The 13,505-nt window shown below is 48.6% G+C and overlaps 1 protein-coding gene across 1 annotated transcript; it reads right to left on the bottom strand.

Moving 5' to 3' along the window:
- Positions 1-259: 259 nt before the first annotated feature.
- On the bottom strand, positions 260-12,740 carry ABCF2 (ATP-binding cassette, sub-family F (GCN20), member 2). The gene is made up of 15 exons (XM_012662143.1): positions 12,583-12,740; positions 11,720-11,918; positions 10,143-10,355; positions 9,317-9,499; positions 9,063-9,234; positions 7,800-7,895; positions 6,532-6,634; positions 5,193-5,288; positions 4,886-5,005; positions 4,712-4,801; positions 4,212-4,322; positions 2,724-2,786; positions 2,375-2,503; positions 1,595-1,798; positions 260-950 (listed from the first exon to the last, which is right to left on the bottom strand). The coding sequence occupies exons 2-15, from the start codon at positions 11,874-11,876 to the stop codon at positions 813-815; spliced, it is 1,875 nt and encodes a 624-aa protein (XP_012517597.1). The 5' UTR covers positions 11,877-11,918; positions 12,583-12,740; the 3' UTR covers positions 260-812.
- Between the last annotated feature and the right edge of the window lie 765 nt (positions 12,741-13,505).

Raw genomic sequence — 13,505 nt, 5'->3', positions numbered from 1 at the left:
CAGAATCCTGAGAAGACCAGCAACGTGAGCCCATGGGCCCTCCAGGTCGCTCTGATTCACGTGCAGTGTGTGAACCACAGGCCTGAGGAAAGGCACAACTTCCAATCAGCAGAACGAGAAAGTTCTTCCAGTTCCTAGGGACTAGTCTTCAGTCCCCATCTATCCCACTGACTCCGGCCCCAGCTCCTGCCGAGGGGAAGTGAAAGTTGACACTGCAGGGAGGAGAAGGTGGCCCCAGAGAACTGAGAAGGAAGGTAGGGACCATGGCTTCCTCTTTATTTATTGGACACTTTGTAGATGCCACGCAGGTCTAAAAGTTACACTGTTAAATAATTATTTAAAAACTGACCAGGACTGAGGCCCTGGTCCAGAGCCCCAAACCAGAAGCAGAAAGGAGTAGGGGCGGTGAGCTGGGGGGTCTTCCTCCAACATCACCAAAATCCAGAAAAGGAGGATCCTGAGCTCCTTCACGGGCCAAATCCAGGGCTCGGGCCCTTGGGCTAACCCTCAGGTGCCTCTGGCTGAGTCACACTGAGGGCAAGGTAACCAGCAAGGGGCTGGAGGGAATAGCCAGCCGAGTCCAGACATGGACAAACATAACTGGAAGGAGGACAGGAAACGGACAGGTACTGTCCAGCTGGAGATAAGATAACAGAGTGCAGCTAAGGCAGGTGGAGGGGCAGGGGAGAGGCTGGGGGAGTAGTACTGCAGCAGTGCAGGAGTGTGGCCCCAGGGTCCTGTCCTGAGCAGCTGGTCAGGGTGGCAGCTGTTAGTCCCAGACGGAGCTCCTGACCCGAGCCCAGGCAGAGGGCTCACACGTTGTGGGTCCTCTTGGTGAGCTGGGGCTCCTCATCCACCAGTTTGGACTTGAGGTGCTCCTTATAGGCCAGGATGTCTCCAGGCCACTTGGTGATTGTCTGCTTCTCACAGACCCAAATTTCCTGTGCGACCTAGAAAGCAGATCCTAGACTTAGGGCTTCTGGGAAGAAAGTACCATCATCTCCCTGCCCCACCCCCAACCATAGCCAGCTCACTGTTTCACCCGCTCTACGTTCTTTGGATGTTCTAACCCAAGGGTACCATAACCAGTAGGTTTTAGAGCCTTCCAAGCCGGGAACTGCGCTGTGTCACCCCTACTGTCTGTTCCCTAGCACGGTCTAGATCTATCGGAAGCTTTAGTCTCAGCTTCCTCTTCTCCAACTCTCATCTTCCCCAAAGCTTCAGAGAAGGACCAGTGGCTTTTTCTGCAATGACTGTGGTAGCCCTCTGTCTAATCCCAGTCCTTCTTAGAATACCATTTTTGGACTGAAGAATCTTGGGAATAGTACAAGTACCCTGTTCTCCACCCAAATCTTTTCCCCACTGGGCCAACAATGCCAAGTTGGTTAACATCCCCGAACAGCTACTGAAAGTGTTTCAGTTAAGGCTTTCTAAGTAGCCCCAAAGAGCCGTAAGATCCAGTCCTCACCACCTGTCTATGCCAAGCCCCTTAATTCCATACAGAGATATCATGCACCCTCCACATGCCGTGACTGTGTTCCCAACCTCCTCCTGGATGCTCTCTGCTGTGCCTCCCACCCTGCCAGGGCCTCACCTGCTGAATGAGTCTGAAGTCGTGGCTGACGAGCATCATGCCACCCTCAAACTCATTGATGGCGTCCGCCAGTGCGTCGATGGTCTCAATATCCAGGTGATTGGTGGGCTCGTCCAGGAAGAGCATGTGGGGGTTCTGCCAGGCCAGCCAGGCCAGACACACTCGGCACTTCTGCCCATCCGACAGGTTCCGAATTGGGCTCACCTGAGTGGAACCATGACATGCATATAACTTGGTGTTACCTCCACCACACAGCACAGCTCATCTCTCCCTGGCTTCTCCTTTAGTATTGCCATTTTACAAAAAAAAATGAGGCTCGGAAAGACCCCAGATCACCTTGCAAGATAGTGGCATGGCCACTCGTCTCTTGAGGCCTGAAAGAGACACATCTGGAAACCTGAAGCCTTTGCTTCAAGGCCGTACCTCTCACTCTCTTGGCACTTAAATCTTAATGAATTAGAGCAATCGAGGGAATCATTAGTTCCAGATCTGAATCCAGGAATTTGTTTTCTAGGCTGCAGGTTCTTTTGCCCTCAAGCACTACAGTGCAAGGGCCTGTCAGAGACTGGCACACTCTCCTTACCCCCCATAATGAGACCTAAACACTCCATTACATAACAACCTAAAGGAAAGGTAGTGGCCTCTCTTAGGGGCTGGAATCAAATAGAGGAGACTTTGGGATAGCTTCCAAACCTTGGCTGCCAAGACATACCGTCCCCTGACCCATCGGCCATGGTCTCCCAGCTGTATGGGGATCTTCCCACACCCTCCTCTACTGACCTGCTGTTTTCCAGTGAGGCCATATCGCCCAATGATCTTCCTCATTTCTTCCTTCTCCTTGATCTCCGGGTAGCACTTCATCATGTACTCCAAAGGCGAGAGATCTAAGTCCAGCTGCTCTTGCAAATGCTACAGGAAACATGGAACCCACCGGTATGACTGGTCTCCTGCTTCAAAAGGAGCCCCACCAGGTAACTACTTCCACCCTAGGCCCCTGTTCAAGATTCAAGTAGAAGCAGTTGGAGCTGCTTAGGGTGGAATTCCTGTGGGGAAGCTGGCTGGACTCAGCCAGATGCAGCCCCTTCCCACACCTGGGCAACTCCCCCAACCCCCAACCCCAGGCCTGTACCTGATGGTAACGCCCTATTTTGACATGAGAGTGTTTCCGGATCATTCCGTCTGTGGGTAGTAGCTGGGAAGGAAAGAGTGATAAGTGGAAACGTAAGCACGGAGAAAGGAAACCTGGTCAAAACAAAGGCAGAGCAGGCAAATAAACATATGTCCACACTGAGCAAGACTCACACAACTTCCTAAACAGAAACTCCGTCACCAACTCACACGCTGCTATTCTGGCCACTCTGAAAATATTCAGGAAGATATACTGAAACAGATGTTCTCAAAGGAGGCAATGACACCGTTTATTAAGTAGTTGTGAAATGTCTACCATGGAGTGTACTATACTGTATAACAAAGGACTTGGATGTATTAATAGGTGCAACAGACATTTTTAAAACAGACATACAGTAAGTCCTCACTTAACACTGCCGATAAGTTCTTGGGAACTGCAACTTTAAGTGAAATGACATAAGACAAAACCAATTCTACCACAGGCTAATTGACATAGACAAGAGTTAAGTTCCTATAGCATATTTCTGGTCAAAAAACGTCACCAAACATCTAAATAAAGACCCCAAACACTTCTAATATTAAACATTGAAATAACTGAGCTATATACACATTTAGGAAATGCATGCATACAAGATTAATAAAAACAAGTAAGGTAATTACCCAACTTTTAGTGAGTGAGTGAGTGATGGTGGTGGTAGTGGTGGGGGTTAAATCAAGGAGTAAATGTTTGCAAAGCAAAAACTGTAAGGAGCACCTCCTACCACCACACAGTTCAAACACAACCACAAACATGGGCGCTTGCTGAGCGCTTTCGGACCACATCGTTTACTGTTGTGCATTTGTATGATTATTATATACTTTACAAATTTCTCTTTCACAGTAATTTATATTTATTCGTTCATATTCCAACGTGCTTATTCCAGTTTAGGGTAGCAGGTGGCTGGAACCTGCCTGGCAGCTCAGGGCACAAGGCCGAACCAGCCCTGGACAGGACACCACGCATCGAAAGGTGTGCTCGCACTGCCCCCATGCTCGCTGGGACCATTCAGACACTCCAGTTAACCTGACGCACACAGCATTTGGATGTGGGAGGAAAGGGAGTATCCAGAGAAAACCCACGAAGACATGAGGAGATCATGCCAACTCCACATAGAAAGTGGCCCCAGCCAGGAACCGACTTTTTCCCTCATCAACGTTATCACGACACTGAATGAAATGACGTGCCAGAACCTGCTGTTTGTCTAAATGCACAGATGCTCCTGTATTGTAAATGCTGGCTAAACATGAAAATGCTCAGACGCATTCACGTATTCTCTCTCTCTCTCTCTCTCTCTCTCTCTATCTCACTCCTCCCCCACCCCACCACACGGCTCACTCACCACCGGGGCACTCTGGTCCTCCAAAGTCATGGCCCCTGCACAACTCCCCTCTCCCTTAGAAACGCAAGCACCTACTCTTGGAAGGAGTCGTGCCCACCTTGGCACCGTACCTCTCCAGTTAGCAGCTTTAGAAGAGTTGACTTCCCTGCTCCATTGGGCCCTACCAGAGCCACTCGTGTGTCGAGGTCAATACCAAATTCTAGATTATTGTAGATGCAAGGCTGAGGTGTGGACGAGAGAGACACAGACACAAGGCTAGGGTATGGGTCTACTCTGACCTGCAGACCAAGCCCCCCCGAGTCCCCAATCACCCATGGAGGAAGGGGAGAGGGGGAGGGGCAAGTGCTCCCATAGCAGACCCCACCCACTGCCTCCGACCCGCCAAGCCAGCGCAACAGTTCTCTTTGCAAGTATGAGGAAGGGCCAGCATGCGTCCCTGGATGAGGCACCCCAACTCCCACGCTTGGAAATGCCCCACACCATATGGTTTAGCAGGGTGGTCAACACAGAATAGGAGGGGCTCCCACCAGTCGACACTCACCCCATAAAACACACCCCAGCCTCCCCACCCTACACAGGCACTCACTCACATGCCCTGGCCTGAACTTACCCCATCTTTTGTATACTTGAAGCTCACATTTTGCACCATAATGACGGGTGGAGGGATCTTACCACATGGTGGGAAATAAAACGACAGTGTCTAGGAAGAGAGGGCACATGTCCGTTGGTTCCTTTCTTATCCACTTCACCTTAGGCCACTGGAACCCACCCAATCAGACCCCACCTTGTCGCTCACGACCCTCTCTGTCAGTCCTGATGCCATCATTTTCTGCAGTGTCTTCTCCTTGCTCTGGGCCTGCCGGGCCAGCTTGGCACTGCCATGACCAAACCTAGCAATGTAGTTCTAGAAGAGACCAGAAAGGGAGCTTGGAATATATGCAGGTGCTAAACAAACTCATCTTCAATCCGGGGTAAAAAATGACCACACTTCCTCCCGACCTCCTCCAGTACCCCAACCCCCCACAAATGCCCTTGTGCAACTCCCTGCTTGCTTCAGATGGGAGAGCTTGGGCCAGCTCCGCCGTCCCCACCTTCATGTGTGCAATCTGATCTTGCTCCCAGTGGAACCTCTTCATCTGGTTCTCCTCCAGCTCCAGCCGCGTCTTCACGTACTGGTCATAATTACCCTGCGTGGAAATGTGCCAGGCAAGGCGGCAGCTTTAACTTAGATTTCGATCCTAGGTTCTCACTCAGAGCTCAGGGGCTGAGGGATGGCATGGACTGACCCTAGTGCTAAGGCTACGCAGTGGAAAGAGCAAGTGCATTACAGAAGACAGCCTAACCCAGAACCTGAGGTCTCTTCAGTTCTGTGCCTCTCACTCAGCCCATACAGGGCCAGGCTCCCGATCAGATTCTTAGGTTAGCCAGAAAGACCCACAGCTTTGGGAACTGCCCTGAAAACCACGGTGGTACAGACATCACAAGGCTCAGAGCCTTCCAACACTACCTCCTACCACTCCCTAGCCCTAGAGGCTGAAGCTCCACACAGACTAAGAGCTGTCCCCAGGTGGCAAAACAGACCAGTCAGACTTAGAACCTGACAAACCCCACACGATTGGACTGCCACAGTTTCGATCTGCCAAAATAACAAACAAACAAAAAAACCAAAAAAAAAAAAAAAAACTGGACTAAAGCTAAACATCCATCAAACAGGGTCTAATGAATAAGTTGCAGGATATCCACACAATGAACTACAGTGCAGTCACTGAAAAGTATGTGGTGGATTTACATATACTCATATGGAAAGCAATCTAACATACATTCAATTTAAAAAGCAACCTACAGAATAGAATGATTGTTAATATTGCAATCGTTTAAAAAGAAAAGGATATATGTATAAATGAAATTTTCTACAAATGCTTGCAAGTACTCAGGAAATGCCTGGAAGGCTATACTATGCAACTACTAATACTCCCATTGGTATGTATTACTGTGAATGAAGAGGATTGCTATGGTTTGTTATGTTTTTCGAAATATAAAAAAACGAAAAAGCAAGGCACAATACGGGTGTGAGATCCTGACTCCCATTCTCCTGTGGCCATGGACACAAGGTCAGTGTGTGGACTCTCGTAAAGCAGAGTTAAGGAGACATGCAAGAAGGTAGAGGGGAGCAGGGCCTGCCTGGGCACTAAGAAAAGCAACCTCTCTGCCATAAGGCAAACGTATACCTTATGCACGGCTACTGACCCATAGCCTATGGTCTGAAAACAACAACTTTGGGACTAAAACAAGCTGCAGGATGCCTCATCCATATCTTTTTATAGCAATAGGTGAAAAGAGCTGCCCGCTAAGCCTGCTTTTTTTTTAAAAGAAGAACTTCAGAGAATTGGTAAGCATAGATTACTGTGGGAGAAGTTGAGGCCCACTCACCGTATAATACTTCAGTTTTTTGTTGTGCATGTGAATGATGTTGGTACAGACACCATTCAGAAAATCTTGGGAATGGGAGACGAGGACCAGGATGCGCTTAAAACTACAAAGACAAAGAACCAATCAGGGAGGAGCTCAAAAATGAGAGAGCTGACAGCAGGTGAACTGACAGGTGCAAAAACCTTCATCCTTTCCCATCCTTACACCTAAGCACCTTTTAGATGTATCATCCAGTTCCTGCTGTCAGCAAGCACCTAACCACAACTACACGTCCATCTGTAAGGGTATCCAGATGCCTTTCAAAGTGTGGTGAGACAGCCTGAGCTTCCTCAATCTTCCATTTCAGATTTCAACAGAATAAAGATGGTAGCAACAGTGATGGCAAAAGGAAAAGTGTCTGTACATAAATATACCCATGAATGTATACAAAACTGTGGGTGGGAAGAACTGGAATAGACGCAAGAAAAAACACAATTCTTTTCTTTTCGAAAGAAGGTACTAGGTCACCGTACCACTAAAAGCCTCCTTTCAAAGTTGGTGCAATATTCCAGCTTATTCAGTTCTTTAGCTATAAAAAGACCATGACCATATTGGCCATATTTTCTTTTGTCACTGCACCATGATCTTAGATGGGAGACCCCCCTTCTACAATGTACATAAAAACAATAAAGAAAAAATATTGTCTTTAGGCTGGGAGTGGTGGCTTGCACTTTGGGAAGCCAATGCAGGAGGATCGTTTGAGGTCAGTTCAAGACCAGCCTGAGCAATGTAACGAGACCCTGTCTATACAAAAAAGTAGAAAAATGAGTCGGGTGTGGTAGCATGGCACCTGTAGTCCCAGCTACTCAGGAGGCTGAGGCAGGAGGATCCCTTGAGCCCAGGAGTTGGAGGCTGCAGTGAGCTATGATGATGCCGCTGCATTCTAGCCTGGGCAACAGAGCAAGACTCTGTCTCAAAAAAAAAACAAAACCAACAACAATAAAAACCAATAAACCAAAAACCAAAAATGTTGTCTTAATAAAGATGCTGTATTGGAAAAAAACAATTTTTTTTTTTTTAAAAAAAGGCTCCACATATTTCAGACCAAACAAAAATAATCAAAAAGGCCAGCCCTAAAGGTGCTCACTGCTTGTTCAAGCTAGCCTTCACTCTGACCTTCCTTCAGTTCCTTTTCTCACTGCTCTAACTTCAGTGCAGTTTCTGAGCATCCATTTTCTCAACTCCCCCTTTGGGACCTGCCCACTCCCATTCCCCATCCCACCCCTTACGTTTTTAGTTCTTCTTCCAACCACACACAAGCATCTAGGTCCAGGTGGTTGGTGGGCTCATCCAGGAGCAGCATGAAGGGCCGAATAAAGAGGGCTCTGAAGGACAGGAAAGGAGACAGATGGGCCTCAGTATAACAGACATGACACAGGACTGGACTGGCTTGCCTGCTACATGCAACTCTGGTCAGGCCTGGCTGAAGTCCTGAAATCAATTCTAGGTTCCACACCCAGAGGGAAAGGGAGTATTAGGAGAGAAACCACAGCTGAAGAGCAGAGATTAAAGAGAAGAAAAAAAGGCTCAGAAGTGTAGGAATGTGGTTTGGAGATAAAATTGTAAAAGTCCTTATGAGTCTGCGAGTCTTGTATATTGAGGCTAGTGACCATTAGCAAGATGAAAGGATACAGAGAAAATTAACTGCTAAAGCAAAAATCATTCAGGTTAGACCTATCTGGTGGGGTTGCCAGACTCTAGCAAGGGGGCCAAAAAATGTTCTTTTCTTAAACTGGAACCTCAAGACGGGAGAAGCAAGGGATAGACTCTAAAGCTCTGGTTCCCCAATCTGTAGTCATCACACGTGGGGAGCTTTTTAGAAGTAAGATTTCTGGACACCAAACTCCAGCATTCTGACTGCATAGAGCTGAAGGAGAGGCTGGGAAATCTGTGTTTTCGAAAGCTCCCTAGGTGAACCGGAGGCAGCTAAGCCTTGCCAGCATGGGGAACCACTGCTCTCATGTTTTAAGGCATACACAGGCAACTTTCTAGAACAGTGGATCAAGTCTTGTAAATTTACTTAACAGGGAATGGTGGGGTAAGAAATTACCAATTTAACTAGGGACTTTGGGGAGAATGCTGGTCTATAGAAACTCTCTTTGGGTGCAGGCCACAGACGGTAAAAGGGACATATACCAAACATTTTATCTTTAAAGCAACAATTAGCAGCACTGAAGCACAAAAAGGGTGGGAGGGGAGTGAGGAGGAAAGAAAGAAACAGATCTACTCTACCATTTTACCTAGGGCTACCCCTAGGATTCCTAATCCCTGTGCTGGGAATCCAACAGAACACGGAGTCATTCTTGGCCACTTCAGCCTGGAAGCTCACTCTAGCCCACACACACCACCCGCCTCTCCATACTGTTGATGTCTGTGTCTCAACTGGCACTTACTGACTACTGACCCCTGTTCCAAACAGTTCCACTGGAGTGGACACTCAAGCCTGAGTGAGATGGGGAGCTACTGGGGTGGGGAATGAGGTAGGGACTCACCTGGCGAGGGCAACCCTCATCCTCCAGCCCCCACTGAAGTCTTTTAGTTTCTTGCGCTGCATGGCAGGTGTGAAACCCAGTCCATGTAAGATCCGCGAGGCCCTCATCTCCGCCTTGTCGGCATCCAGTTCCTCCAGGCGCTCGTAGAGCTCCATGAGCTTCTCACACTCCGCTGTGGGCAGTGTGTGGCCATGAGGTTCCCTGGGGCTTTCCTGGGAGGAAGCCCGCCCCCACCCCCAGGTCTGGAGCCCTACCGTCCTCATGAGCCAGCCGCTCGGCCTCCCTCTCCAGCATGGCCCGCTCTGTGTCGACTTCCATCACACACTGTAAGGGTGTCTTTTCACTAGGGGGCATCTCTCGAGTGAGATGGTAGATGTCAATGTGCTCAGGGATGGGTACTTCACGTTTCCCAATAGCAGAGAGCAGCATGGACTTTCCTGAGCAGGGAGAGAAGAGGTACACTGAATTCCCTGTAGTTCCTCTCCACCATTCCTCCACTCCAGCCAAGCCAGGACCTCATCCTTTTTTCTGAGTACCTTTCTTCCCTTCGTTCAAATCCTGCTAACCCCCATTCTTGGGCTACCTTTCCAACTTTCCTCCAATCCTTGCCCCACCCCTCCTCCGTGAAGTCTTTTGCATTTATAACAGCTTCACGCACCTCTGCTCCGCCAACGTCTCCAGCACCTACTGTCCATATGTGGTACAGGCAGAGCATCCCTAATGTGAAAATCCAAAATCTGAAATTTTTTGTGGGCTGACATGATCCTTAAAGAAAATGCTCAGAGCATTTCAGACTTTGGATTTTTGGATTAGGGATGCTCAACCACTAAGTACAATGCAAATTCGAAAAAATCTGAAACCCGAAACACTTCTGGTCCTAAGCATTTCAGATAAGAGATACTCAACCTGTACTTAACACATAATGCTCTGTTCGCTACTTCCTTTTCCCTGGGCCTACCTAGTCTCCCACCCATACTGTAAATTCTTTGCTTTTCATACAGCTGGTGCTAAATAAATACTTGCTGAGTGGCAGATGAGACAAGGAGAGATATCTCCCACCTCGCCTTCCAAGGGCCTCACCGATTCCATTTAAGCCAATGAGGCCATAACGACGGCCTGAGTTTAATTCCAGTTTGGTGTCACTGAGTAGCTCTTGACCATGAAAGGTGAGTGAGAGGTTGATAATGTGAACATCAGTACTGTTGGGGTGAGAGGCCAGGACACCAGTGACAGCTCGAGCAGCAGCTTTCTTCATCTCAAAGTCCTCTAGCTCCTTGGTCAGCAGATCTACTTCTGGAGACAGAAAAGCAATTTAGAAAGAGAGCTTTCAGAGAGACTCAGTTCTCACACAGAGGAGTGTCCTGAAGGCCCAGGCTCAGATCCCACTGAGCAAGCTCAGACATTTCACGAACTATACACAGTGCCACTGACACAGAGCTGCCAACACCATGCTTTTCTTGAACACCTTTCACTTTACAGCCTGTCATTTCTCTTGTCCTTGTTTTGTCCTCTCATGTCCCTGTTCATTCCCATCATTCTTAACTTCCCACCCTCCACTACTCTGGCCAGGAATAAAACTTCCCCACAGCCTGACTTTATCTCTCAATCATTTTTTAACTCCTTCTTTTCTGAATTCCTGTCTGTCTGTTATAATTCGCATGACTAATTCTCATTTCCTCTTCATACATTTATTGTCTATTTGCAAGGCAGGTCATAAAAAAATATTAACCAAGATATGGTCTCTGCACTCAAACATCAAACAATTTACACGAAGAAACAGAAGACATAATATAAATAAGTAACACAATGAGATAGCATGGGGTATAACGAATGGTAGTATTACTGGGGTTTCTGGGGTCAGGTTTCACTGACAAGGGCTTTGCTATCTTGAGCTGGCTCTTGAGAGAAATGTCAAATGTAGCTAACACAAACATTGTGGTATTAGAACTTAATGTGTAAAAGGACAGAAATGTGTTGACGATCTAAGAGACAATAAATAGTCTGGTGGAGCAGAAGACCTGTTTAGGGAGTTTTCAAGGGCAAATAAGAAGGCTGGGATTAGACTGCCAAGGACATGGAATATTCTTTACCACACACTGCCATGTTTCCCCATCTAGACTGTAAGTTATCGGAGGGCAGACTTTGTTTACAGTACCTCAATGTGTAGCATAATTTCTAGCACTTGAGAATTTCTAGCACTCAATATTTCCCAAAATATAAATAACAGAAAGACAGCTGTTTCCCAGGAAAAATCTATAAAACAATTCATATGTTACTGTCTTGTTAGTATAGTCACCACTCCTGTGAGGACAAGGGTATAATGTGGCAAAGAGCTTGGCACACTGGCCACCATGTGTAGAAACAGAAACTGAGAAAGGGGCAGGGAACTGACCTCCCCTTAGTCTAATAGAGCAGCAAGGCAGTCTAGCAACTGCCATATTTGCTTGCCACTGAGTATGTGAGAACCTCGTGTTTAGTTTCAGTGATCAATAACAGGGTGGCACAAACTCCAACTTTATTGCTTTGGTTCATCATGAACAGTTTCGTGGCACCAGATATATTCTCCATTGCTCCCAGCATCGAGATTCTGACTCTGGCTGGGGCTTGCACTAAGTTTTAGGAACCAATCCCAGGAACTCAACCCTCCCTCAATTCACCTGAAGTCTCTCTGCCATTGGTCTCATTTTTTTCCTCTGCCACCTGTGGTTCTGTTACTGCATCTCCGTTTTCTTCATGTCCCTTTCTGGGCCGCTGTCGAGCTTTAGCAGCTTCCTTCTTTTTGGCTGCCTTCTTCTTGGCCAAGTCAGAGGGCATGGTGATGAACCACAGGGGTAGGTTACTCTTCTTTCAGGGAGCCTGGAGGAGGGCAAACAGATACCTCCAAACTCTAAACTTACTGGTAAGAATGCCTGGGCCCTGCTCCATCCCTCTCAGGAATTTTCCTATCAAGGCTCTGACGCCCTGCTCTGTCCCTGTCTAGTCTCTCTCAACTTTGTCAGAGTCTCTCAAACCAATTCTGATTCTCAGCTGCTCTCCTAATCTTAACATCTCTTCCTTCAGGCTTTATCCATCAACCCCCACGGACTGCCTCACTTTAGAAGCACTCCTTCTTTCAGGGCCTCCAGTTAGGGACCAGGTTCTGCCCCTTCGCATAGGTCCCAGTCTCCGGTTTCCCTACAACTTGGCGCTCCGCACTCCAGCCTGACGCCTCTTTCCAGGCTTCCTCCTCCCGTCCGTCTCTGGCCTCTTCTCCGCCGTCCCTCTCCCATAGCTGGCCGTCGAGCCCAGCTTCTTTCCGGGACGCACTCTTCTTCCGCCGGGTGAGTCCCCTTAGAGTCTCCACACTCACCACCCACCGAATCTCCCCCACACCCCACCCATCAGCTTCTCTCCCTTGGCCCCGTCTTCCTCCTCCTCGCAGCCCCCTCCATCCCGACCCTGTCCCTCCTTCCTCTTCTCGTCCTCCTTCCCCCTCACCGGCCAGCACCCTCTCTCCTAAGCGCCCCTTCCCCCAACTCACTGGGCCTCGCCGCTTGGCCTCTGTCGCAACAGAGCTGCTCCTTGAGCTTCTCCGCGTGCGGCCGGCTCACCAGCCAATCACAGGCTCGGATAGCTCTTGGCGTGCCGCCGCGCTGATTTCTGGGAAGTGTAGTCCTCAAGTCGCAGCAGCCAAGGGTGGCGTCGGGCTCTAGAACTATCATGTTTCCCAAACACCTCGCGGGCCCTCGTGACGTCATCAAGATGCGCGAGGCTCGGAGGTTGGGGGGAGGGATTAGAGTCCAAGACCCATTTGCCGGCCGGACCACTTTGGGTACTGGAAACTGCAAGTCCCAGATTGCTCATGGGATAAGCGGGCTGAGCCTTCCAGGCTTTACCCCACCTCTCGAAAATCTATTGAGCTATGCGGAGATACCGAGTTTGTACGGCTGCCCAACCAATTCAGCCAGCCGGCGTCCGACTACACTTCCCAGCATGCATCACGCGGGAGGGGGTCGAAACAATGGGAGAGGAGATGTGGGAGATAGAGCGAGGAGGAGGAGGAAGAGTGAGGTGCTGGCAGCACCGCGGGGACGTTGCGAGCACAATTCCTTCATGAAAGAACGGCGCTCTCGTTTCATGAAACCGAAGTTTTAGAGGCTGGTCCACCGTTAAACAAACTTTTAGAAGGTTCCAAACGTTGTTTCTGAACCTTGGCCGCTTCGCCCATTTACTCCAGAATTGTTAGGTTTTCCATCGAAGCCGCGTAAGTTTGGTGCTAAGAACCCTGAAGTAAAAATGCCCCTGTGCTAAATCTAGATTTATTATCAGTTAGCTATGTGGCTGTGCCCGTTACTTTTCCTTTGAGTACCACTGTTTAAAATTTCCGACTTCCCGTTACATGCATTGTAAACCCCAAATTTGTAGTTCCAGATATAAGGCACGCCTTTTGTGATCCTTGTTACT

This window comes from Propithecus coquereli, unplaced genomic scaffold (assembly GCF_000956105.1).
Source record: "Propithecus coquereli isolate 6110/MARCELLA unplaced genomic scaffold, Pcoq_1.0 Scaffold75, whole genome shotgun sequence".
Taxonomy (NCBI): Eukaryota; Metazoa; Chordata; class Mammalia; order Primates; family Indriidae; genus Propithecus; species Propithecus coquereli.
This window is presented reverse-complemented; position numbering and strand designations above follow the sequence as displayed.

Bases quoted from the DNA above. Each gene is read 5' to 3' on its own strand.
- ABCF2 (XM_012662143.1), bottom strand. From the start codon at position 11,876: ATGCCCTCTGACTTGGCCAAGAAGAAGGCAGCCAAAAAGAAGGAAGCT. The intron at 9,500-10,142 runs GTGAGGCCCTTG...CTCCCTGCTCAG, and splicing joins CATTGGCTTAAATGGAATCG to GAAAGTCCATGCTGCTCTCT. The intron at 6,635-7,799 runs GTAAGGGGTGGG...TTGTCTTTGTAG, and splicing joins TTGGAAGAAGAACTAAAAAC to TTTTAAGCGCATCCTGGTCC.